At 47.2% G+C, this 26223-nt stretch overlaps 1 protein-coding gene across 1 annotated transcript in view; it reads right to left on the bottom strand.

The window, feature by feature from the left end:
* The window catches only part of TMEM9B (TMEM9 domain family member B), a 324649-nt gene that overhangs the window by 264173 nt on the left and 34253 nt on the right, over nt 1-26223 (bottom strand). Inside the window, exon 2 of the mRNA XM_069623694.1 lies at nt 20161-20252. Within this exon, the coding sequence (XP_069479795.1) occupies nt 20161-20252 (92 nt within the window). The remainder of the gene's footprint in view (nt 1-20160; nt 20253-26223) is intronic.

Raw genomic sequence — 26223 nt, 5'->3', positions numbered from 1 at the left:
ACAGGATAGTATATCTGGGGACTGCTCACCACTGGAAATTGTTCAGAAGCTGTGTCTACACGAAGAGTAACTGAAACTGCTGATCCTCGACGCCCAGCTGGAAGAAGAAGACATGCTGTTGCATTTGCTTCGACCTGATCTGAAAGCTGCCGAACTCGTCGAAGACTGATCCGAGAGAGGACCTGGCAAGGCGCCCTCTTCCCGTGCTCCGAGGGACCATTGAGCACCGCTAATCTTCGCCGAAGCTCCCTGGAAGTCAGACCCTCGAAAGGCTGCCGACCCGAGACAGGACTGCTAAAGAGAACGAAGCAAAGCACCCGGACTTCGCCGCTGTCGAAGTCCATTGCCGTCGACCAGGGTTCGCAGGTTTGTGTAACCGCTGGAGGCCCGTCGAAGTTGTGTTGCCCAGCCGTGGGGACCACTTGACGCTGTTCGGCTGACGACCGGAGCCGCCCGCTCCTTTGCCTAAGAACATTTGAAACTAAGGACTCCCTTGTCCGCAACGTCGAATGCTTTGTCCCGCCAGAGAAAGTCGAGGACGACCAACGCGCTGAGGAGAATCCGCCGGTGGGTTTCCCGCCACCTGAAGGCCACAAAGTCTTCGATGACTCGATGCCCTTGCTGGGCCACAGTTCTCCTGAAACTTTTTGTGGTCCTGAACAATCAATCGCCGAGGTGCCCCGCACACCTCATCCTCGGAGGACGTCGCTGACGAGCACTGCCTGGATCGACGCCGTGGTCTCGGCACCCTTGAACTTCTCTTCGACGCCAAGTTCACCATCTTCGACGCCTCTCGCCGATCCGTGGCTCCTGCTTTAAAGGGAGTCACTCAAGAAGGACCCTTTGACGCGTCTTCGAAGAACTCTACTCCACCAGGTACATTGGGGGGCTAAAACCTTAATAGGAGGAAATAAGACTAGTGAACAATGTATGGACTGGGCTTGTGCTATATATCTTTATTTTACAGGTTGCCCAGGTGGGGGGGGGGATCTCCACACAGAACTGTGTCTATTGGTAGGGGCCAGTACTCTGCCCATTGTTTCACCCTCTTGCGTTCCTTCATCTCTCTATAGCTGGTTCGCTGGTTATTGATCTGTGTGACATTCTAACAGTATAGTTGATGTACTTTAATGAGATCTGATAATATTGGTGGTACCACTTTAGAATTGTATATATTTACCATTGTTGATTTCTGAGTACAAAGTGCGTTATTGTGATCGTGTACATACCTTTGAATATTAATTATATAAAGACTGTTTTCAGTAATACCTTGTGTGGACATTCCTTTGTGGGGGTTCGGGGACTACACTGTACTTAAGAACCAGCCCGCATCACCTCCCGAGAAGCTAGGCCTGATTGCTCGTCCATTGCTACCGAAAAGAGAATCTTGGCTGGGGTCCTCTGTGCCTCTCCTCTACCATATAGAGAGCAGAAGTACAGACACCCCCCACCAGTATCTAGCACCGAGCCTGGAGGCTCAGGACCCCCTCCACACTGCTGGAGCAGTGCTGGCTACAACCCAGGTGAGGCAAGGACGAAGCCCACAATTCCGCAGGCCCCCGCAGCCCGCCGCGCACCTCGCCGCTAAGATCCAATTTTCAAGGGATCTGAAATATATTTCCCACGGAGACACCCTGTGCGTCCAGAATTGCAGCCCATTCAACTGTGACCGCTCCTCACAGTTTTGCTTTCTCAGGCGCCACTGTCCTCGAGGAGGCTGTGATACTCACAAGATGGCCGCCTGCTTTTCGTCGTCCACTACGATGTGCTGCCTCAGCCCCACACTACCACTGCAGGCCTGACCTGATTGGCCCTGCTCATTGCCATAAGCCTATCACCTTTCGCCGGCAGGCGAACGCCGGCACGCCCCTAAGGCCGACCTCAAGGCTTCCTGTCTGGAGCCTGTCGTGAGCCAAAGGAGCCAGGGGCCAGAAACGCTGCCCGACTACCTCCACATTGCCGCAACATATTTGAGTAAGTGTCTCCCACACCCAGCCATCCACGTAGTATACTACCTCTGAGCCACTCGCATCGCATCTGCATCCTCAACCGAATTAATGCATTTGTAGTGCACTCGCCACTCAACGTCTCCTAACCCATGTGTGCGTAGTCTACTCCTGTGCCATTTATTCTAGTCAAACTTAGTCACTGCTGCTGCCTTACGTCTCCACTGGCCTAAGTGGCCCACCAGAACCTTGGCGCTACCTAACTTAGACTTTTGTCTCACCTTGGTCTCAAATACTGCACCTAGGGTCGCCATTAGACCCTGCCCGATCTGTGTCTTAATCTGTGCTGTGCCCTATGGTCGCCATCAGACCTCACTTGATTTGTGCCTCAATTTGTGTTGTGCCTTATGGTCGCCAATAGACCACAATTGACCTGTGTCTTAATCTGTGCTGTGCCCTATGGTCGCCATCAGACCTCACTTTATTTGTGCCTCAATTTGTGTTGTGCCTTATGGTCGCCAATAGACCACAATTGACCTGTGCCTTAATCTGTGCTGTGCCCTATGGTCGCCATCAGACCTCATCTGATTTGTGCCTCAATTTGTGTTGTGCCTTATGGTCGCTAATAGACCACAATTGACCTTTGCCTTAAATCTGTGCTGCTGCAGATAGCACCTCACCTGATTTGTGCCCTGACCTGTGCCCCTGCCCCATGGTTGCCATTAGGTAGAACACTGCCCTAGCCACTTTATATACTTCAATGTGCTTCTAGTTGCCCCGACACACTCAGGTGACACACTACCTAGCTAGCCTTCTACACTTGCCTAGTTTGCCACCGCTTTGCCCACATAGAACCTAGCCTACTGGTACTTCCCTAGTTCACCTAACTGCCAATATACAGGTCTCTCTACAGACTGCTTAGACCTCTCTGGCGCCGAACCACTAGCTACATGCCTTTGCATACAACCTAGTCCACGCCCATAGTTTGAACTTGGACTTGCCCACCCACTCATCCCTGCCCACAACCAGAATGAAAATCACCGATTACCAATCCTTACACATTGCTCTGAGCCTCCTCACCACCATGGCATTTGCATCCGCGGACTCACACCCTGCTAAGGACAGAAACATGAGACTGAGGGCAAGACTGTCCTGTCTTCATGAACCATCTTCCTACCACAATCACAGAGGCTATATCGATCTAGCAAACAAACGTTCGCAATACCCCAAACCTACCACCCCCCGCCCTGCTCCTATAACTACTAACCAGCCACCGTCACAAAGAGATGCCCCCACTAAAAATAAACAACCTCCCTCGACTCAACCAACTAGTACCTTATCAATAATTGGATCTCCCATTAATGCAAGATCCATGGTCGCCCATGCTACTGAGATCTCGGACACCCTAACTAATGAAAACTTAGACCTACTAGCCATAACCGAAACATGGCTCCATGATGCGGCTGGCCCTGCCATCATGCTAGCTATACCTGACGGCTACCAACTACTAAGAGTCGATAGACCTAACACCAAAGGTGGCGGCCTAGCCATCATTCATAAAGCCACTTTACCTATCAAACTAGCTACTACCCTGATATTCCCATATTGTGAACTCCTTACTGCCAAATTACACCTCTCTTGTAACCGGACTCTCACCTTGCATGTTATCTACAGACCACCTGGACCATTAGGAACCTTTGAAGACGACCTAACCAGCATCATATCTAACAATACTAAAGACCACGCTCAAATACTATTACTGGGAGACTTTAACCTGGGCTTTAAAGACAGCAACGACAAACATGCCCTATCTGTCGCCTCACTCCTGAATGACTACGCCCTAACTCAAAAAGTCTCCTCCCCTACTCATGCCAAAGGTAGAACCCTAGACTGGGTTGCTGATCGGAACTGTAACATCAGCATTACCAACATAATACCACAATCCTGGACCGACCACCACTTAATTGTATTCAATGCCTCACTAGACCTTATCCGACCTAAACCTATACTCATGGCCCCGCCACTCCCCACCAGAAGTAAAAAAGACATCACATCAGAACAACTCCTACCCCACCTTCTCCCTACTCTTAATAACTTAGACAACATCACAGACCCCACGTCGCTTGTAGAAGCTTACAACAGTTCAAAGATCAAGGCACTTGACTCGATTGCCCCTACCAAGCTGCGCAAAAGCAAACAACTCTGTCACCTTAACAACTGGTTCACGCCACACCTGAAAGACCTTAGAATCCAAAAAAGAAAGTTGCAGTCAATCTGGCAACACTCACCCACTGAGGAGAACAAAACTAAATTAGCCACCCTCGCCAAACAGTATAAAAAGGAAATCATAAGTACTAAAAGAAATACCTTCAATGATAGAAACTCTAAAGCCAAATCAGACACTAAGGAGCTATTTTCCATCCTCCGTGAAATGGAAACACCCATAACCCCACCTGACAACATTCCTAAAAACAAGCCCTGGTGCACTAATATACAAAATGCCCTGGCGGGTAAAATTAGCTTGCTCCAATCCAAAATTGCTAACAAAAAAGCTTCCTTGCTCCTGCCAACAGAACCCATACTGCAACCTCAGCTCCTCCCAAACCAATCTAACACCCCTCACCCATTTAGCTTCAGAAAAATATCCATATTGGAGACAGAAAAAAATCATACTATCTCTAAAACCCTCCAACTGTAAAGGAGACAACCGTCCGGCCCAAATTATAAAAGATGCAGCTCGAGACCTAGCACCCTTCATTTCGAAACTCATTAATGCATCCTTTAAGTCTAATCTAGTACCTAACAACCTCAAACAATCCTGGGTGCTTCCCTTGCTAAAAAAACAAACACTTGGCCCTGCTATACCAACTAACTACAGACCCATCACTACCGTCCCTTTCCTACTTAAAATCATAGACAGAGTAGCATACCTGCAAATCCAGGACTACTTAGAAACTAACAATTTACTAGGATCACGGCAATCTGGCTTCCGTCCCCTTCATGGTACTGAAACAGCCTTGATTGACCTCAAGACCCAAATTGACGAGTTGAAGAACAATGGTAAATCAGCTATGCTACTCCTCCTTGACTTATCTGCGGCCTTCGACTTGGTAGATCATGCAGTCTTATGCAATCACCTAAGCTCGGCCGCTCATTTCTCAAGTAATGCCGTAACCTGGGTACAATCCTTCCTTGCAAACCGGACAATTAGAGTCTTCTCCCCCTCAGCAGCCGCTGATCCCATACAAGTTTCATGCGGTGTTCCCCCAAGGATCATGTGTTTCTCCGACGATGTATAACATCTTTACTAAGCCCCTGTTTGATAAGTTGGACAGACTGGGTGTTGTCTACACTAATTACGCAGATGACACTCAGATTCTAATCCCCCTTTCGGGTAACTTCTTGGAAGACACGGCCTTAGTAAATAAGATATATCTCCTCATTCAGGCTTGGAAGGCATCCCATGGCCTCTGCCTGAACGACGACAAGACTGAGCTACTGATCCTTGGCTCAGCGTTGGCCATCAAAAAACTTGACCCTAACTATGCCTCATTTAACATCGACAATAACGTCATCAAAGTGATGCCTGCAGTCAAAACCCTCGGGGTTTATCCTGACTCATCGCTCACCTTCAAAAAACAAACGAACTCTCTAGCATCCTCCACTGCATATACTTGCAAATTGATCCGAGCATGCAGACCATTTCTAACTGAGACTAGCTGCATCACGTTAGCCAATGCTCTCATCATATCCAAGCTGGATTACTGCAATGCCCTCTATGCAGGTTCTAACAAGTATATCCTTGACAAACTACAAACTCTCCAAAATAACGCTATCAGAGTAGCTTTAAATATTCCTAACAGAGCCCACATCTCCACCTATAGGAAAAATATCCATTGGCTAAATATCAAAGATAGGATCACCCTCAAAATACTTTCCCTCACATCCAAATGTCTTAACAACATTGCCCCCCCCTTATCTGGCCAACAGAATCCACAAGAGAACCTCAAACCGTCCCACTAGACTGACTAACGCCTTCACCTTAGTGATGCCTAGATACAAAAAGAGTACAGCCGGCGGATCTAGTTTCCCAATCATAGCTGCGCAAACTTGGAACAAACTCCCTTTGGATCTCAGAATGGACCAACCTTACTCTAGTTTCAGGCGAAAAGTCCTCACTTGGATTCGTGCCAATGACACTTAGCTTGACCTCCTCCTCCCATATAGACACTAGACGTCTGCAACCAGCTGAATGACATCCGATCAACTAGACTGAACCGTAGTTCTGCATTTTTCTTTCCTTTCTGCGTTCTTTGTACACTTACCTCTGATCTAATGTGAACTGTATAAACTGCACTTTTCCTGATCTAATTGTGAACTGCTTAAATTGTATTCCTCCTGTAACCAAGTTCTTAAGTAATCTTGTACTGTTTGCGCCCAGCTACCCCTTCGGGTTTGGTTCTGCGCTATACCAAATAAACAAACAAACAAACAAACACTGGTGGCAGTGGTGGGATGCTTATGGTTTTAAGAATCAGTGTATAACCGTGCCACTTACAAAATATCCGCACTTTAATAAATTAAGGTTTAGTTGTGTACCAAATAACTGCATTACACGCAATGGAGTCTATTGCAAATGGTAAATTGACTAGGATGAGCTTAGAGGCTCTCCAGAGTGCTTGTGAAGACAGGGAATTCGACTTTGTGGATACGTCTAGGGCTGAGCTGATAGCTGCCCTGGTGGACTACCAGACTGATGGTGAAACTCTTGAGGGGGAGAATGCAACCAATGAGGACACTGGCCCTGGGGTTTCTGCTGAATCTGTTCCTGGGAATGCCACCATTCCTGCTGCCTCTGTTCCGAACCCCAGCAATTCCATAGAACTTAAGTTATTAAGGATGAAATTGGCCTTTGAATACCGCAAGTTGGAGATAGAAGCTGAGCTTAAGAAAGTGGAGCTGGCACAGCAAGTGGAACTCAAGAATAGGTATCTTGAACTCAAGGACACTGAATGTCAGAGAATCCAGCTAGAGAAAGCTAGAGTGGAGACTTCAGCTAAACCAGTTGAGAGTGGCAGGTCCCCAGCCACCAAGTTTATAAAAGATTTGGTTGGTGTGTTTGTGGAGGGTTCTGATATCCTCCAATGGATTGAAGCATTTGAAATGGCTTGTGTAATTCATGATGTTGACAAAAGAGATTGGGCTAAGTGTTTGTTAAGCAGAGTGCCTCAGGCTGGGTATGACTGTATTCGGAGGCGGAGTGTGGAAGACGGGGGTCAATATGAGTGTATGAAGTCTGCTTTAATTGCCAAGTTTGGCAAGACACCTACCAAATACCTTAAAAGGTTCAGGGATTTTAAGAAAAGAGAGAATGTGTCTTGGGTTGACTGGGTGAGTGCTGCGCACATGAACATGATGGGGTGGATTGATGGTTACAAGGTGAAAACTTTTGTTGAATTATCCCACCTGTTGTTTTTTTGAGCATTTTTCTGAAGCCTGTTCACCGGAGCTGTGTCAGTATGTTGCTGACCGGAACAATTTGGATCCCTTGAAGCTGGCTAGGCTGGATGACAAGTGGGTCTCCCATCGGGTGTCCCCTAAGGACTCCAGTGGGAAGGACAAGGACAAAGAAAAGGGGGCCTCTCAGAAAGCTGAGGAGTCCCAAAAGCAGTCACAGTCGGGTAAACCTAAACCCTCCTCTCCTAAGACCCAAAAATCTAGTGGGGATAAGTCATCTGTGGGTGGGAATAAGTGTAGTGGTCCACCTGCTGCAAAGCAGGTTCCCAGTGGTTCCAATACCGTACCCCGCACTCCCGGCACTTGTTGGGATTGTGGGGCTCTGGATCACAAGAGGGGTGACTCCAAGTGTAAAGGTAAGGCACTTGGAGTACAGGCTGTCAGCCTGACCTACCCTTACCCCATGTCTGAGGTGGAGGCCACTGTCCTCCCCTCCTCTACAGAGATCACCTTTGGTGCTCCTGTAGAGATTTCCTTAGTGTCCCTTGGGGCCTGGGACCAGTACGCGGAAGTATTGGTGACTATCCCACAGAACACCCGTAGATTTTTGAGAAGTGTCCTCCTGAATGGCCAGCCTTTTACTGGTTTGAGAGACACTGGGGCAAGCATGACAGTGGTGGACAGGACCCTGCTCAAGCCAGAGCACTATGTAGGAGCTCCTCTGAGAACCACCATGTTAGCTGGTGGGCCTCCCAAATTATCGCCTGTAGCCTTAGTCACACTCGTAATTGGAGACAAGACAGCAAAGCTTCCTGTCCTGGTTCAGGACAATGTCCCTGCTAACATTCTGTTAGGTAATGATCTAGTAGAGTTGGGGTTGATCTCGGATGGTCTTCCCATGACTGCGGCTGCAGTTACTAGGTCACAGGTTCCACAGGGTCTAGCTGTGAGTCAGGTACCCGAGCCAAAGGCGAGGCCTAAGGCAAGACGAAGGAAGAACAAGAAGGCCACCTCTGTGGAGGGAGCTCCTTCTCTTCCTGCTGTTACTACAGCACCCGTTGGGATCCATGCTCCAGACGCGCTGGGTCCAGTGGTAAACCCCGTCTCAACTCGTGTGGGAGAAGAGCCAGAAGACTCTCCTGTGGGAGAGGTTCTCAACCTGGAGGATCATCCCGATCATCAATGCTTGTTAGCTGAAGAGGGCCCCTCCCGGGCAGACTTCTGTAAGGGACAGAGAGAGTGCCACTCTCTCTAGGGTCGGAGGAAACGGGCCCTGTCCCAGGCACAAGGAGAAGTGCCCAGGACATTCCGGATTTATTGGGAGGGTGAGCTCCTTGTTAGTGAGCCCACTAAGCCTGAACCTGGTGCCCTCAAGAGGTTGGTGGTACCCCAGGTTTACAGGCCCTTCCTACTGCAGTTGGCACATGAGTTGCCCTTAGCTGGTCATCCTGGTACTAAGAAGACTAAGCAGAGGCTCTCTGCCCATTTCTACTGGCCCCGGATGGGAGAAGAAGTGGAGTCCCACTGCAGGACCTGCCCAACTTTAGTTGTCTGGCAAGATTGGAGGCAGCGTCATTGCCCCACTGCAGCCATTGCCAGTGGTTGGCACACCATTTGAGAGGGTGGGCATCGACATTGTCGGTCCCCTGGACCCTCCCACTTCAGGTGGACATCGGTTCATCCTGGTCTTGGTAGATCATGCCATCAGGTACCCTGAGGCTATACCCCTTCGGACTGTAACTGCCAAGGTGGTTGCCAGGGCTCACCTGGGCATTTTCACCCGTGTTGGATTCCCTAAGGAGGTTGTCTCTGACAGAGGATCCAACTTCATGTCTAGTTACATGAAGACCATGTGGAAAGAGTGCGGAGTAACCTACAAGTTCTCCACCTCTTACCATCCCCAGACCAATGGTCTGGTTCAGAGATGTAATAAAACTCTCAAGGGCAAGATAGGTGCTTTGGAAGAGCCCCTAAGGAGGAAATGGGATCTCCTTCTGCCATGCCTGCTGTTTGTTTACAGAGAGGTACCTCAAGAGGGTGTTGGTTTCAGCCCCTTTGAGTTACTCTTTGGACATCCCGTGAGGGGGCCCCTTGCCTTGATCAGAGAAGGTTTGGAAGCCACCCCTCCAGGTCCCGCCAAGCAAGTGGGGGACTATGTGTTAGGCCTCAGACGGAGGATGACACAGATGATGGGTCAGGCAACAGCGAATCTCAAGGCCAGCCAGGAATTGAACAAGTACTGGCATGACCTTAAAGCATCGCAAGTGGATTGGACTCCGGGACAGGAGGTCCTTGTGATGGAGCCCAGCAAGCCTCGGGCATTGGCAGATAAATGGACTGGACCCTTCAGGATAATCTCCAAGATGGGCAAGGTCAATTATCTGGTTGACATGGGAATCCCAGGGGTAGCCCCTCAGGTATTCCATGTTAATAGGCTCAAGCCTTTCCACAGGCGAGCAGAAGTCTCATGTCTTTTGCTAGCTTCAGAGCAAGAAGAGGATGGGAGTGAGCCCCTTCCTGATTTGCTGTATAGCAACCCGCAGGATGGCTCAGTGGAGGGAGTGCATCTCTCTCCAGATTTGACAACAGAGCAGCAGAGGGCCTGCAGGGCTTTGCTCCAGCAGTATGCCTCTCTGTTTTCACTGACACCAGGCCTTAGACTGTGGTATAAGCAGACACTGGTGACAGCGTGCCTGTCAAAAGCAGGAGCTACCGTATGTCAGATACTGTTAAGAACCGCATCCAGGCTGAGGTCGCCAGGATGTTGGATCTGGGTGTTATTGAAGCCTCAACCAGTCCCTGGTCCAGTCCCGTGGTCCTTGTCCCCAAGGCAAGTTCCCAGGCAGGTACCACGGATTGGAGGTTCTGTGTGGACTACCGAGGAGTCAATGCCGTCACCAAAACTGACGCGCACCCATTGCCCTGGGCTGATGAGCTCGTGGACATCATAGGTGCTGCCAAATTTGTGAGCACCTTTGACCTTACCTCAGGCTATTGGCAAATAGCTCTGACGGACCATGCCAAGGAAAAGATGGCGTTCTCAACACCAGAGGGAGTCTACTAGTTTAGGGTCATGCCTTTTTGGCTGAAGAATGCCCCTGCCACCTTCCAGAGATTGGTCAACCATGCGCTCAGTGGGCTGGAAGCCTTTTGTGTGACTTACTTAGATGACATCGCCGTCTACAGTTCCACTTGGGAAGAGCATTTGACACATCTGGGTAAGGTGTTGCAGGCCTTGAAAAGGGCTAACCTCACTATCAAGGCCACCAAGTGCCAGATAGCTCAGGGGAAAGTCACATATCTTGGTCATGAGGTAGGAGGGGGTCAAATCCAACCTCTCCCCAGTAAGGTACAGGATGTACAGGACTGGGAGACTCCCACTACTCAAACCCAGGTGAGAGCCTTTTTGGGCCTCACTGGGTATTATCGCAATTTCATGGCGGACTATGGAACCAGAGCTGCACCCCTGACAGCTCTGACTTCACCCAAACAACCTAGGAAGGTTAATTGGACTGAAGACTGTCAGAGGGTCTTTGATGGCTTGAAAGAAAGTCTGTGCAGGGCACCTGTGTTGTGTGTGCCTGACTACAGCCAATCCTTTATCGTCCAGACGCATGCCTGCGACACCGGAATTGGAGCTATCTTGTCCCACTTAGATGACAAAGGGAGGGAAAATCCTATCATCTTCATCAGTAGACAACTCAAGGGTAGAGAACTTAGGTGGGCTACTGTTGAGAAGGAATGTTTCAGTATAGTTTGGACCCTTAGGCGTTTTAGGCCCTACCTTACGGAGTCTACCTTCAAGGTCCAAACAGATCATAAGCCCCTGAAGTGGCTTATGCAGATGAAGGGTGAAAACCCGAAACTGCTCAGGTGGTCCATTAGCCTGCAAGGGCTAGACTTCACCATAGAGCACAGACCAGGGAAGAGTCACGATAATGCAGATGGCCTTTCCAGAAGGTATGTTGACCGTCTGGGTGAGGGTGTCTATCCCGTGGGAGATTAGGCACCCTCCACCTCAGTCTGGGGGGGGCGACTGTGATGCTGGAAATGCATTGGAGGGACAGGGCCTCCGTATCCTTGTTCTTTACTGCCTTTTTATCGTGTGTTCTGTCGTGTTTTCTGCGCAGGAGTTCATGTGGGACTCCTGGCGGTGCAGCTCTCTCTCTTTTGGTTTGGTGAACAGACCCATGGGATACCCTTACGGCACCCATGGGTGGGGGGTACAACCCTGTGCCCCTAGTGTATGTTTTTGGGCACCTGTGAGTGGCCCGCAGAGCAGGGTGTGGGCTGGTGGCAGCTCCATGCTGAATTTGACAGGTGCTCTGAGTATCCTCCATTTTGGGATACCCAGGCCCTGCCATTGGAATCAGTTGATTCCGGATGGAAAACAAGATGGCCTCTGTGGCCTCTTGCTTTCTATTGCCCGTTACCTTGTTTTCCCAAAGTCCTGGGAAGCCCTGACTCTGTCCCTTCCCCCTGACTGGCTGTTGGGTGGAAGTTCCATATATGGTGTTGTTGTGAAGTCCAGTCCAGACTGGCTGGACCCTTCCCAGTGACTGTATGTTGTGGGTACGCCCTATGGGTGGGACCTGGGTGAATGGAGTGTGTGACCAATATGCACTTCTTGTTGTGGCTGTCTGGTTTCTGGTATGAGAGACAAAGACTGAGACAGCACTGCCCGAAACTGGCCTGAATGCAGTGTGTAGTGTTGAATGGCTGGGTACTTGCCCCAATCCACATTCCTTGTTGCGAGTGTCTGAGAGGGAGGAGGATGGCCTGAATGCACTGTGTGCCTGATTGGCTGACTGACTGCATGAATGCCCTTCTGTATGATTGGCTGCTGCGTGTGACCCAGCAGTGTGGATGAGAGACAGGATAGTATATCTGGGGACCTCTCACCACTGGAGATTGTTCAGAAGCTGTGTCTACACTTGAAGAGTAACAAACTGCTGATCCTCGACGCCCAGCTGGAAGAAGAAGACTTGCTGTTGCATTTGCTTCGACCTGATCTGAAAGCTGCCGAATTCGACGAAGACTGATCCGAGAGAGGACCTGGTAAGGCGCCCTCTTCCCATGCTCCGACGGACCATCGAGCACTGCTAAACTTCGCTGAAGCTCCCTGGAAGTCAGACCCTCGAAAGGCTGCCGACCCGAGACGGGACTGCCGAGGAGAACGAAGCAAAGCACCCGGACTTCCCCGTTGTTGAAGTCCATTGCCATCGACCAGGGTTCGCAGGTTTGTGTAACCGCTGGAGGCCCGTCGAAGTTGTGTTGCTCAGCCGTGGGGACCACTTGACTCCGTGCCGCCGACGACCGGAGCCGCCTGCTCCTTTGCCTAAGAATATATGAATTGAAGGACTCCCTTGTCCGCAACGTCAACCACTTTGTCCCGCCGGAGAAAGTCGAGGTCGATCAACGCGGCGAGGAGAACCCGCCGGTGGGTTTCCTGCCACCTGAAGGCCACAAAGACTTCGACGACTCGACGCCCTTGCTGGGCCACAGTTCTCCTGAAACTCTTTGCGGTCCTGAACAATCAATTGCTGAGGTGCCCCGCACACCTCATCCTCGCAGGACGTTGCTGACGAGCACCGCCTGGATCGACGCTGTGGTCTCGGCACCCTTGAACTTCTCTTCGATGCCGTCAACGCCAAGTTCACCATCTTCGACGGCTCTCGACGATCCGTGGCTCCTGCTTTAATGGGAGTCACTCAAGAAGGATCCTTCGACGCGTCTTTGAAGAACTCTACTCCACCAGGTACATTGGGGGGTAAAACCTTAATAGGAGGAAATAAAACTAGTGAACAATATATGGACTGGGCTTGTGCTATATATCTTTATTTTACAGGTTGCCCAGGTGGGGCGGGATCGCCACACAGAACTGTGCCTATTGGTAGGGGCCAGTATTCTGCCCATTGTTTCAACCCTCTTGCGTTCCTTCCCATCTCTATAGCTGGTTCCCTGGTTATTGATCTGTGTGACATTCTAACAGTATAGTTGATGTACTTTAATGAGATCTGATAATATTGGTGGTACCACTTTAGAATTGTATATAGTTACCATTGTTGATTCCTGAGTACAAAGTGTGTTATTGTGATCGTGTACATACTTTTGAATATGAATTATATAAAGACTGTGTTTTCAGTAATACCGTGTGTGGACATTCCTTTGTGGGGGTTCGGAGACTACACTGTACTTAAGAACCAGCCCGCATCACCTCCCGAGATGCTAGGCCTCGATTGCTCATCCATTGCTACCGAATAGAGAATCTTGGCTGGGGTCCTCTGTGCCTCTCCTCTACCATATAGAGAGCGGAAGTACAGGCACCCCCCACCAGTATCTTTACAGTCACTCGCACCCTTCTTTCTCTTAGATTTCTTACAGTTCACTTCCCTCTTATTTTAGCGCTCCTAGCGCATTTTCCTTCAGGCTTTCTTTCAGACTTTCTGCATGTTTTCGCTGCCTTTCTTTCGTGCCACTTTACACTTTTTCTGGTTGCTTTCCTGTTTTATGCCTTTTCACAATCTGTCACTTGCCTTTTGCTCTATGCCGCTTTACTTCGGTGCCTTCCTCCCGCTCCGCTCACACTCAAGCTCCCAGGGTTCTCTCTCAACTTTCACGAAACTCACTGAGCAGCATCACGTTTACAGGCTGGACCCTTCCCAGTGACTGTATGTTGTGGGTACGCCCTATGGGTGGGACCTGGGTGAATGGAGTGTGTGACCAATATGCACTTCTTGTTGTGGCTGTCTGGTTTCTGGTATGAGAGACAAAGACTGAGACAGCACTGCCCGAAACTGGCCTGAATGCAGTGTGTAGTGTTGAATGGCTGGGTACTTGCCCCAATCCACATTCCTTGTTGCGAGTGTCTGAGAGGGAGGAGGATGGCCTGAATGCACTGTGTGCCTGATTGGCTGACTGACTGCATGAATGCCCTTCTGTATGATTGGCTGCTGCGTGTGACCCAGCAGTGTGGATGAGAGACAGGATAGTATATCTGGGGACCTCTCACCACTGGAGATTGTTCAGAAGCTGTGTCTACACTTGAAGAGTAACAAACTGCTGATCCTCGACGCCCAGCTGGAAGAAGAAGACTTGCTGTTGCATTTGCTTCGACCTGATCTGAAAGCTGCCGAATTCGACGAAGACTGATCCGAGAGAGGACCTGGTAAGGCGCCCTCTTCCCATGCTCCGACGGACCATCGAGCACTGCTAAACTTCGCTGAAGCTCCCTGGAAGTCAGACCCTCGAAAGGCTGCCGACCCGAGACGGGACTGCCGAGGAGAACGAAGCAAAGCACCCGGACTTCCCCGTTGTTGAAGTCCATTGCCATCGACCAGGGTTCGCAGGTTTGTGTAACCGCTGGAGGCCCGTCGAAGTTGTGTTGCTCAGCCGTGGGGACCACTTGACTCCGTGCCGCCGACGACCGGAGCCGCCTGCTCCTTTGCCTAAGAATATATGAATTGAAGGACTCCCTTGTCCGCAAAGTCAACCACTTTGTCCCGCCGGAGAAAGTCGAGGTCGATCAACGCGGCGAGGAGAACCCGCCGGTGGGTTTCCTGCCACCTGAAGGCCACAAAGACTTCGACGACTCGACGCCCTTGCTGGGCCACAGTTCTCCTGAAACTCTTTGCGGTCCTGAACAATCAATTGCTGAGGTGCCCCGCACACCTCATCCTCGCAGGACGTTGCTGACGAGCACCGCCTGGATCGACGCTGTGGTCTCGGCACCCTTGAACTTCTCTTCGATGCCGACCTGATGATGCCCGAGGAATGTCAAAATCGGGGTAAGCATCTTTTGGTCTCATGAAGATGGGGCACACTAAGTTAAGGAATCTCACCGCCCCTCTCTCCCCATCACCTCAACGTACGTCAACACCTCCTCGCAACAAGTCCCACTCTACCACTCACAACATACACACTGCACCCCATACCAGCACAAACAGAAAGGCTAAAGGTACACAATACCCACATCTCAAATGTGCACTATTGAACACATGATCCCTACCTGCACATGCCTTAGAAATAAATGAACTACTCTCCACACACAATCTGGATCTCCTATGCATCACCAAAACGTGGCTCAATGATGCCTCCTGCCCAGCCATCGCACTAGCCCTACCCCCAGGATACACCATCAGGCAAGATAGACTTGATAAGACTGGAGGGGGAGTCACCCTCTTCCACAAAGACACACTATCCTTGAGACTAACAGAACATAGCACATGGGCTGGAAATGCCGACATCTTATCAGCCAAGCTCACGCTCTCCTCCAACAACCTAATCAATATCCACATCCTATATAGACCCCCCTGGTCTCCCAGCAGACTTCCAAGAGCACCTCTCTCATAGGTTCAGCAACAACATCAAAAAATCCTCCAAAATCCTATTAGGAGACCTAAATCTAGGATTTAATGATCCCAAGGACAAACCTGCCACACTCTTAGCCAAAGAACTCGCAGACCTAGGATTCTCCCAAAGAGTCACCACCCCCAAACACTCCAAAGGCCGCACCCTTCACTGGGTCATGGATCACAACTGTGCTTCCATCATTATCTCAAACACCGCTCTCCCATGGACCGACCACACGTGCATAGAATTCACTATCCCCACTAACCCCACCCCTAAGATTACTACCCACGCTCCACCCGCCATAACAAGAAGCCCCAAAAAACTCAACGCAGAAAATCTGAGACCCTACCTCAAAAACCCTAGCCTAGCACCACTGTTCTCTCAAGACCCAAATATACTATCAGCAATCTTTAATGATACTCACACCAAGGCCATAAACTCTATGGCCCCATTAGAAAGCAAAAAAGAAAAAAAATAATTTCACTGCAACTCTTGGTTCTCGGATGAACTCCAAACCCTCCGAGCACAAAAGCGCCAGTCACTAAAAACATAGCAAGCGGATCCCACTGACCTAAATAAGACCCTCTTCAAACAAATAGCCCTCCAATACAAAAAAGCCATCTTAATAGCAAAATCTAACTCTTTCAACGACAGGATCTCAAAGGCCAACTTCCAAGCGAAAGAATTATTCGCAATCTTCAACGAACTCGTCACACCCCCAGCTACCGCAGACAAAATAAATAAAGACAAAGCCTGGTGCGCGAGCATCCAGTCCGCCATGCTTAACAAAATAAAACTCCTCCAAAATAAAATTCAAAACTATTGCAAAGCCCTCCCGAACCCAAAAACTATCAGCCCCACACCTGATAAGGGTAATATTTTCAGCCACGCCCCATTCGCATTCAGAGACATCACGGTACCAGAGGCCCTTCATCTTATCAATAACCTCAAACCATCTCTCTGTAAAGCAGACATTTTACTCCTAAAATCATCAAGGAATGTGCCAACGACCTAGCACCACTTATTACTGCTTTCATTAACACATCATTCCAAACAGGTATTGTCCCAAACAGTCTTAAGGAAGCATGGGTGCGGCCTCTACTAAAAAAGGCCACACTTGACCCAGCACAACCGAACAACTACAGACCCAGCACAACCGAACAACTACAGACTGATAACGACTGTCCCGTTCCTCTTGAAAATACTGGACAAAGCAGCCCACAACCAGATCCAGTCATACATAGAAGCAAACTCCATACTAGGCAAAAGGCAATCTGGCTTCCGCATCGGGCACGGAACAGAATCAGCCTTACTAGACCTTAAAAACCAAATTTCATACATCATGGACAAAGGCAAACCCGCCCTGCTCCTTCTTCTTCTTCTTGACCTATCAGCAGCTTTCGACCTGGTAGATCACCAAATTCTCACCATCCACCTCACTCACGCAGCACACTTCTCTAAACAAGCAGAAACCTGGATCACATCCTTCCTTGAAGGTAGAGCCATGAAGGTCTACTCCGACACTGCAAACTGCGGTGTCCCGCAAGGTTTGTGTACAGCCCCAACCCTCTATAACCTCTTCACGAAACCCCTCTTCGACCTACTTGATTCCATGAGTGTTGCATATACCAACTATGCAGACGATACTCAAGTACTCATACCCCTATCTGGACTCCATCACCAAGACGCTAAGGCCCTCCACAACATCTATGCCACTATCCAAGCGTGGATGGCACTCAATGGCTTCTGCGTAAAAGGGGAGACGACTGAAATTCTCATCCTCGGCCAGAAAAACACTATAACGAAGCTTAACCCCCAGTACGCCAACTTCAACATAGACAACTCAACTATCCCAGTATCATCTTCCGTCAAGACACTAGGGGTTTACATTGACGCAAATATATCTATGAACAGACAAACCAGCACCATAACTTCTGCATCAGCGCTCAGCATCAAACTCATCAACACCATCAAACCCTACTTATCCGCGCTCAACCGCCTAGCTATAGTTAGAGCAACCATAGGCACTAAACCCGACTATTGCAACGCTCTCCTAGCTGGCACCTGCACCAAGAACATTCATAGACTGCAAACCACTCAAAACAATGCCCTAAGAGCCGCTCTGAGCATCCCCATAAGAGACCATATATCTCATGCCAGACGTGAAGCACGGTGGCTTCAGGTCAAAGACCGCATTACCCTGAAAATCCTTACCATCACACACAGATGCATTAACAACACCGCTCCCACCTACTTAGCCGAAGCTATATCAAGAACCACTTCCACTCGCCCCACCAGAGCTCAGTACACCAACCAGCTGCACATACCTCGCATCAAGAGAGTCACAGCTGGAGGGCTAGGCTTCTCTTACATTGCACCAAAACTATTGAATCACTCCCTGCCACCCTCAGAGCTGAAACTTCCATCTCCGTCTTCCGCAACAACCTCAAGACCACTCTCCTCTACGAATAACACAACCTCCTACCCTACCCGTCTTGCATATTGTAACATAAACACAAATGTAATATAACTATATTATAAACCTGTATATATACTGCTCACTATGCAACATATGTATGATTTTTGATCCTGTAACTAAGCTCTGTACTGTAACAAGTGCCACGATGTTCTCGGACTGCTGTGCGCTATATAAATGCGAATAAAACAAAACAAAAAACAAACAAACCTAGCAGTTCAAGCCTGACTCCCATTTTCCGGGTGGGCCCAAAGCTATTTTGCATATGGGTTTTCCCCTTCTGTAATGGTTAAAGATGAGGATTTGTATACATGCCCCAAGGAATTCACAGTCATTATAATTGATTTACCAACTGGCATCATTACTTTTTTGGTGGCTTCACCCAGAGATGTTTTTATGGGAGGGCAAAAGGCGCACTTGCCCAGGGCCTCCACCTTGTAGGGGGCCCCACAGGGCTGCCTGATCAGAAGTAAGATTCCATTGTTCACCAGTCTTAAAAAGCACACGTCAGGATATTGTATGGGGTGCTGCTGAGGCTCTAAACCCATTGCCTTTCTGTTTTGACAAGTTAATTCTGCCTTGATCAAGTCATCATGTTTCTGTGTTCACTGTGGTATACATAGTTTGTGTGTTCTTTACGGCACAACTCTGTAGCATTCTTTCCTTTCTGTGGGAATTATGTTGACCATGTGCAATAGGCAATGGGGAAATGCATATTGATAAATTGAGTGCCACAATGGTTCTGAAGTTAGCTCAGAGTGTGAAGCACCCATTGCACAGATATGTGTTCATATGCAAAATTAGAATATCACATTCCAGCAAGGCTGGCTGAGCCTTTCCGATGTCTGAAGTTTATAAACCTGCCTGCACATGTACTTAGTTTTGCAGAACAACATCTGCTATTATCAGCAATGTACCTGAACCAGATAGGGGTCACTATAAAAACTAACTTATCATCCGTATGGTGAAGGTCTAGAAATTGGTTTGTTCAGATGGGGTGGTGTAAAACCTAGGCAATCGCCTCCAACGATGACATAAACTGTTAGTCCAAGAGGTGAATAAGTATCTAAAGTCAAGACTATGGAACGAAAGCGTTCATGCTTGTATCCTGGATTTGCCAGTAGACGATAGTGATCCTGGTCAAATCATCTAATATATCTTACATTACTGTGCTGTCTTCTGTGAGGTTTGCGTTCTTGCATGCTGCTGGCATCATTTAGTCCATTACTTGATGTTTCTTCTTATCTAGGCCATTTGGGTGGAAGGGCTGGTAGACAGAAGAGAGCGGACCAGATGTTGCAGGCCTAGGGCAAGCATATTGTAAGATCTGTTTGTTTGACGCAAAAAACGGTTTGCTTTTTGGTAAAAGCCAAAGGTTTTTATGCACGTTTATAAATGGAAATGTCACAAGCCATTGTTTTGGAAGTATTTAAAGCTTTAAAATACAAAAGACAAACCTAGATTAAATCTGTTAAATCACATCGATTGGTATGCTGATACTTATATACTCCCCTTGATGATGGAGAGAATGAAGCTAGAATAATTCCCATTTTGCTTAACAACCTTCTATAATATTTTGTTTAAAAATGGTCATGTTTGGTAATGTGTTGGTCGTAAAATGCAACTTGTTTATCATTCTGATAAGAGCAAGAATGAAGAGGGTAAGGGGACTTAAAGGGAGTAAACGTGCCGATTATGCTGCGAGACCCTTTATCAACCTATAGTTTGTGAGCGCGACGGATGGGGGGCTGGGGGCGCGACTAGTATTCTTGATACCTTAATTCCTTTGGTTTGGTGGAGGGGGGCCCCAAAAATGTCCGTGCCCAGGGCCCCAAAAGTGCTTAAGATGGCCCTGGCTTCACCTGGTCATGCTACGCAATTCCCAAATCTCAATCGAACTTTGAGGTCCTGCAGTTTAGAAACACTCACCAATCTTTCTGAGATGCATTTTGGCTGAATATGCGGCCTGGGTTCTCTTTGTAGGGTGGGCAGATGCATTTACACCGGGCATCTTCAGAGTTCTGCAAAAAAACATTTACATAGTGTTACCAAGTTTCAACACATTTCAAATATTTCTGAAACATAAAATATCATAATGCCGAAGGTTATGATGAGAATAACCTTTTGACTCAAAGCTTATTTATATCCTTTGGTTTTCTTTTGATTCAAATCTTGTTTGTCAATCTGATCACAATCCAAAAAACGACTCCTCCAAACTGAGACTAGCATTGTAGGTAGGAGCATCAAACCTACCAGCAGAGAATGTAGAATTGCCATGTCTCAGTCTTCAGAAAATATTCTCCCGTGCCCCTAATCCCGACCACTGTTTCATAGTGTGTAACACTAGTTACCTGCAACTCTAGTTCCTCAATGCGCTTCTCTGAAAGGCTATGAAATATCAGAAAAAAACAAATGATGCCTGTGCTTTCCAGAGTCCTGTTCCTTCCCCCGGGTACCAGGTGAGGCTTAAAAAGGAGAATGCAAAGCAATTTGGGCTGGGACAATTTGGTAAAGGCACTTGAAACAGTAGAATGTGTGTTGAGTAATTGGTGTTAATGGCTCCTACTATGACTCACTTCGGGTTCTATATCAGGAATATACCCTTGTTGAAGAGCACTGGATATAAATTATAGATTAAGGAGATGAATTGTGATCATATAAGAATTGTGATTTGCCTAAGGAGCTGACAGAGCAGAAATCACAGCAGCTAGTCACGGTATTAGAACTATGCAACCATGTTTCCCTTCCTGTACATGTGGCTTTCCAGAACTTTATTGATCGCATTGATATGCCTAGGACAGGGCATTTTTCAATATTGGAGGACAAAGTAGTATATTTGGGTTTTGAAGAAGTACATCTGGGTGTTGAAGAGGTACTTTCGAAGGACAAGCATACCAAATGGGTGCACAGTATAAGACAAATATCAGGGTGCAGAATTTCAATTTGAAAGCTACTAGCCAGCCATAAAAAGTCGCTTGCCACCTCAGTTATATACATACACACAGCATACAATACCTTACTCGAAAAGAGGCAAATATCACTATCCAATGGTGTGACAAGTGCATATTATGCACCCTGAATAACATACCAAATTTAACAAAACTGGACTGGCAGCATGCAGCTTAAAAGGGCAGGCTACTGCTCCCTGCAGACGCCCAGCTCATAAAACCTTGCTGGCCGAAATAAAGGACTCTCTTCAACACTAGTAGGGGAGACCTCAGTTTCGTTGCACTCTAGATAATCCTTCTCGTCTTTCTCTATGCCTTGTTGTTGCTTGCTTGTTGTATTCCTTGTACCTAGGTACCCCCACCTATCTTTTTTTCTTTTGCATTGCGATTCCCATTGGAGTACTTTGTACCCATTTCCTTCATAGTTACTAGTCCCTGGGTCATTCTCTACTCTTTACCCTCCTGCTTGTCACCTGGATCCCCCAGCATATTGATGCCATTGACTTTACCACTGGAAGTTTCCTGAACATTCTATTTGACCACCTTCTTACCTTGTGGACTTCCTGGAGTTATTTTGTACGCTGCAGCTTTCTACTTACCCTATGGATTTGCTGTTATTTGGATTAGCCCATCATACTTGGTACATTACCCACTGTAGTCTTAGTTTTATCTGCGTTTCTGTGTGGAGGTCCCTCCACTTTTGGTTTTGTTGCACTTTATGCAGGTTTTCCTGCTCTATGGACTCATGTCAAGGAGGGGGTTGTCGAAGATGCCTAGGTTCAACGCCTATTCCCTGGGTGGGTACCTCAAATAGGTTGTTGGGAGTGGTAGTATTCCTGTATGGATTCTCTCTCCTTCCGTTTCAGCCTGGGGGAATCCCTCATGAGCAACTTCACTTAACTCATCCGCCTTCCGTCCACACCACTGAGAACTATGTAGTCTGGGTGGTGGTGTTGGGTGTTGGGGACTTACCCACTTAAGCCATCCTGTACAGATCCTGACAGTTGGTCGAAAAGCCAGGTCTTGAGCAGTTTAACGAAAGTCAGGTCGTTCACTTCCAGGTTGAGAGGTTTGGTTATGGTGTTCCGCTGAAATGAAAAAAGATGATCTCTCCTTGCCATTTCTTGTTGAAGTTGGAGACTAGTACTAGTGCAGCAATACTGGGCCAAAGTGTTATCGATAGCTTGTAGTGTTGAAACTTACTTCTGAAGGGCTCTCTTCATGGTATGAAAGATGCCCAATGTTTTAAAATTAACCTTTTTTTAAGCCGAAGCCAGTGAAGAATACGTAATGCTGGTGCAACAAAAATCACTTAATTCTTGAGAAGAAGTGCTGCCACTGCATTTTGAACTATGAAATGTCCTCTTTAGGTCATCTGCGAGTCCAAGATAAAGGCTGTTCACATAGTCTAATTTGGAAAGTATTAGAGGAATTATAGCCAAGGCCCTGTGAGTAAATGTTAAGAAGATAAGATTAGGCCTAGCATGTGTAGCTGGGAGAAACCGCTTCCGATGATGGCTCTGACCGGCAGATAAAAGGGAGGGTGTTGTCCATTGTGGTTCCAAGATACTTTACTGTGGTTAATAGGATAGGGACCATCTTGTAAGGCCAAGGGATTGTGGAGGTTTGTATCCAGTGGGGTTGTTGGTCCATCTGAGGGGACTTATTTTTTGTAATGGTACTGCAAGGCGTGGTGTAACAGAGAATATGGTGAACAGGACAGATAAGTGATCAGACCAGGGGAGGTCAACTTGCGAGCAGATAGTAGTCAGGTTATCATTATATAAAATGCCATCCATAGTGTGTCCGGCTATGTGAGTGGGACCCTAAACCATCTATTTAAGGTGTAATGCTGCAAGATTAGCTCCAAGTGACTTTGTAATAGCGTGTTCTTCCTTCTCGAGTCATATGCTGAAATCTCCAAGTATAGTTAGTAATTGATGATCTACGGCCAGGATGCCTCAGCGAGTTTGTCAGCCAAGTGTGAGCTGTAGGAAGTAGGTCTGTTGATTAAGAGGAAGCTTAGCGATTCACAGTCTGGGATGATGTCAGTGCAGGGTGTTAAGTGTTAGAACTAGTTTTTACATTTACCTTATAGACGGGATACAAAATAAGAAGTTGGTGTTGCCAAGGTTGAAAATAAATACTCAACCACAGAGGGGCAATACACAGAAGGTATGACGCTCATAAGACATTATTTGTCAAATTAATTCTGGATTTTAGTTACCCGTCACCCAGTCCATTCTCTGCTCTAAAACAAAGGGGTATATGTTTTTTACCACAAACACATGTGAACAGAGGAGCTCATTGGTGGGTTTGAAAACAAGAACCATCTCTGTCCTGACGAAGGCCGAATAAAACTGGAGCATGACACCTGCTCGTAGATGTGCCGAAACACGTGTTAACTATATGTAGTGGGAACAAACACACTGATAAATAAGGGTAGGTCGTATAACAACTGTTAGTTAGGATTCTTCCCCCTATCTCGAGAGGGGTGTTCCTTTTTTGCATGTGTGCATTATTTGTCTTTTCATTTGTCAGTGATAATTGGTTGTATTTCTTGTGTTGTGTACATTTGGTAGATTTCCTATGCAATTAGTAGTTGAAGCATAGGAATTATTTTGTATTTGTTTTTTTGACATCAGATATGTCATAACTTTCATGTGGGGTGTGTCTATGCAGGGATATTGAATTAGTTGCCTAAACTAGGTTTTTGTAGTTTTAACTTTTGATAAAGTTTAATACATTTATTTGTTTAAATCAATTTAGTTGAAGAGTAAATGTGGTTGGGCTTGTGTGACAAGGAGGCCTTGATCACTTTTTGTAGATGAATAGCTGTGAGACCACAAAGAAGTCTGTGTGCACCAGAGTTATGCCACCTCCTCTCTTATTTTTGTGACTAATCATCGGAGAGCCAAGTTTCCGTGATGAAGAATAAGTCTATCTGTTCTTTCGGAGAGAAGGTCAAAAATGGCATAGGAGTGCTTGATGACTGAATGTGCATTGATCAGGAGGGCATCTTGTGGCTGTCATTTCTGGCTGGGTTTGGCTGCTTGGACGAGTGCAATTGAGTTGTTCAAAGTTCCTTCTGTTAGTTTCCCAAGTCTCCATGTAAAGGCTTTCAGATTCCAAGAGGCTTAGAAGGCTCTTCTTGGGGTCTGGCAGATCTTTCCATTCCTGCTGCGTGGCTGTGGTGAATGGTGCAGGGGTCTAGTGATGAATGGAGTAACAGGCATGGCTTCTTGCGGGTTAGGTCTTATGGCTGGTTGTCGGAATCGATGTAGGCAAGTGTGTTGGGGTCGTTGACGAGTCCTTTTTCTCAGACCAATGTTTGGCCATAGTAATGTGGTTCAGTTGGGTGTTTTTCGATTCCGAGATCATTGTGGTGTCTAGACATTGTGTTACAGTGTTTTCACCCTGTAGTTGTTCAGGGCCAGAGAAAGGGGGAAGGGCTTAAAATTGGAATTCATGGAACAGAAGCTGGAAGTAGGTCCTTGATGTTGGATTTTTCTCTGACAAGGAGCTACTTACTCATCGTGACCCAGTAGATATTAAAGTCCAGTCTCACAAAAGGAGTAGCTCAAAGATGGTGATACTTGCATTTTTTGCAAACTATGGCATGCACCCAGAAATGCACATCTTGAACTCCGCTTTCCACTGCTTTGGTGCTCAGTCTTGTATATAGATTGCTCATTGTTTCTGATGAATCCTCGGTCTCTGGCCATGTTGCTTTACGTATGACATTCTCTAAAAATTGCTTCACCTTTTATTTCATTTCTTTTCCATTACTTTATTGTCGGTTTGTCAATTGTGTTGGATCAGAAATACAACACCGACAACTGGACAGTTGGTGCAACACTTCAGATTTATTAAAGCAAAAGAAAATTCCTCACCTAGCCCTATCGCTTTGGGAGAGATCCCCATCTAATAAATCAAAACAAAGGCGTTTGTCAGGATGTTGTACATTAATCGATTCTGTCCAAACCTAAAGCTATGAACCTGAACCTACCACTATTAAGCGTGCTGCTTGGTGATAGATAGTGCATGACCCCCTCCAACCAATGTCTCTGGAAATTGCCACTCTCAGTTTGCAAGGCTTTCTGTTGCTTTCATAGTTCCAACGAATCACAAATGTTCTTATGCAAACAAAATAAATGTTTATATGGTCTTTTTCAGAACTGGTTTCCTGGTACAGTCTCAATTAACCATAAAGTTAATCACCATTTCTTCAGAGCAAAAAGGAAAATCTCCTGTGCTCCCCCTCCCAATCTGTGCACCTTTGCAAGTCTCCTCCCTATGTCGGGAACTTTTTTGAGAGGGGGCTTTAGTCGTTTAAATGTTGACCATAGCTCACCCCTTTGGTTTGGTTTTGTTTCCCAGGTGGGATAACTTCGTAGTCAATGGTGGGCTTGTAGACTAAGATTCAAAGGCCTGTCTGTAATTCTTTAGTCGCCGTCTGTGGTTTCGGTTATCTGGCTAATCCAGATCTTAGCTTCTCGGCTGGATATCTCCATCAGGAAGACTACGTCTTTCATGTATATCCCTCTTGGGTCCTTTCCTCTTCCTCACTCTTTGGATATCCCCTTCTAGCCTATAATCTTTGAGTTCAACCCTTCTGGGGGAAACTCATATTTTTTGGTTTCTTGTAGTCCCCTTTTCTTTATGCTTGTATTGATTCTCTGGGTATCCAAGTAAACTTTAGAAGCATCTTCCCTGTGGGTAGAACTTGGGTTTAATTGTTCAGAGGCTCGCTTTGGCACCCTGTTGGGGGAGTTTTTCCAAAGTCCTCTGGAAGGTAGGACTTCACAAAACTATCCAAATGGTTTGTAGATCCCCAACTCTTAGTATCAGCCTGTACTTCTCATGGAACCTTGCTAGAGTGGCAGAGCAGTCAGGCTTATCATAAGAGGATGATGTGAGCTGTAGTTGTAAGCTGAACCTAGTTAGTAATGCACATCAAAAAAATACTTACACATACATTTATATTAAAATATAGATTATATTTACACAAGAATCTCTTTTAAATACTTAGCACAATAAACCA

Source organism: Ambystoma mexicanum, chromosome 11 (assembly GCF_040938575.1).
Source record: "Ambystoma mexicanum isolate Mex_15411 chromosome 11, UKY_AmexF1_1, whole genome shotgun sequence".
NCBI lineage: Eukaryota > Metazoa > Chordata > Amphibia > Caudata > Ambystomatidae > Ambystoma > Ambystoma mexicanum.
This window is presented reverse-complemented; position numbering and strand designations above follow the sequence as displayed.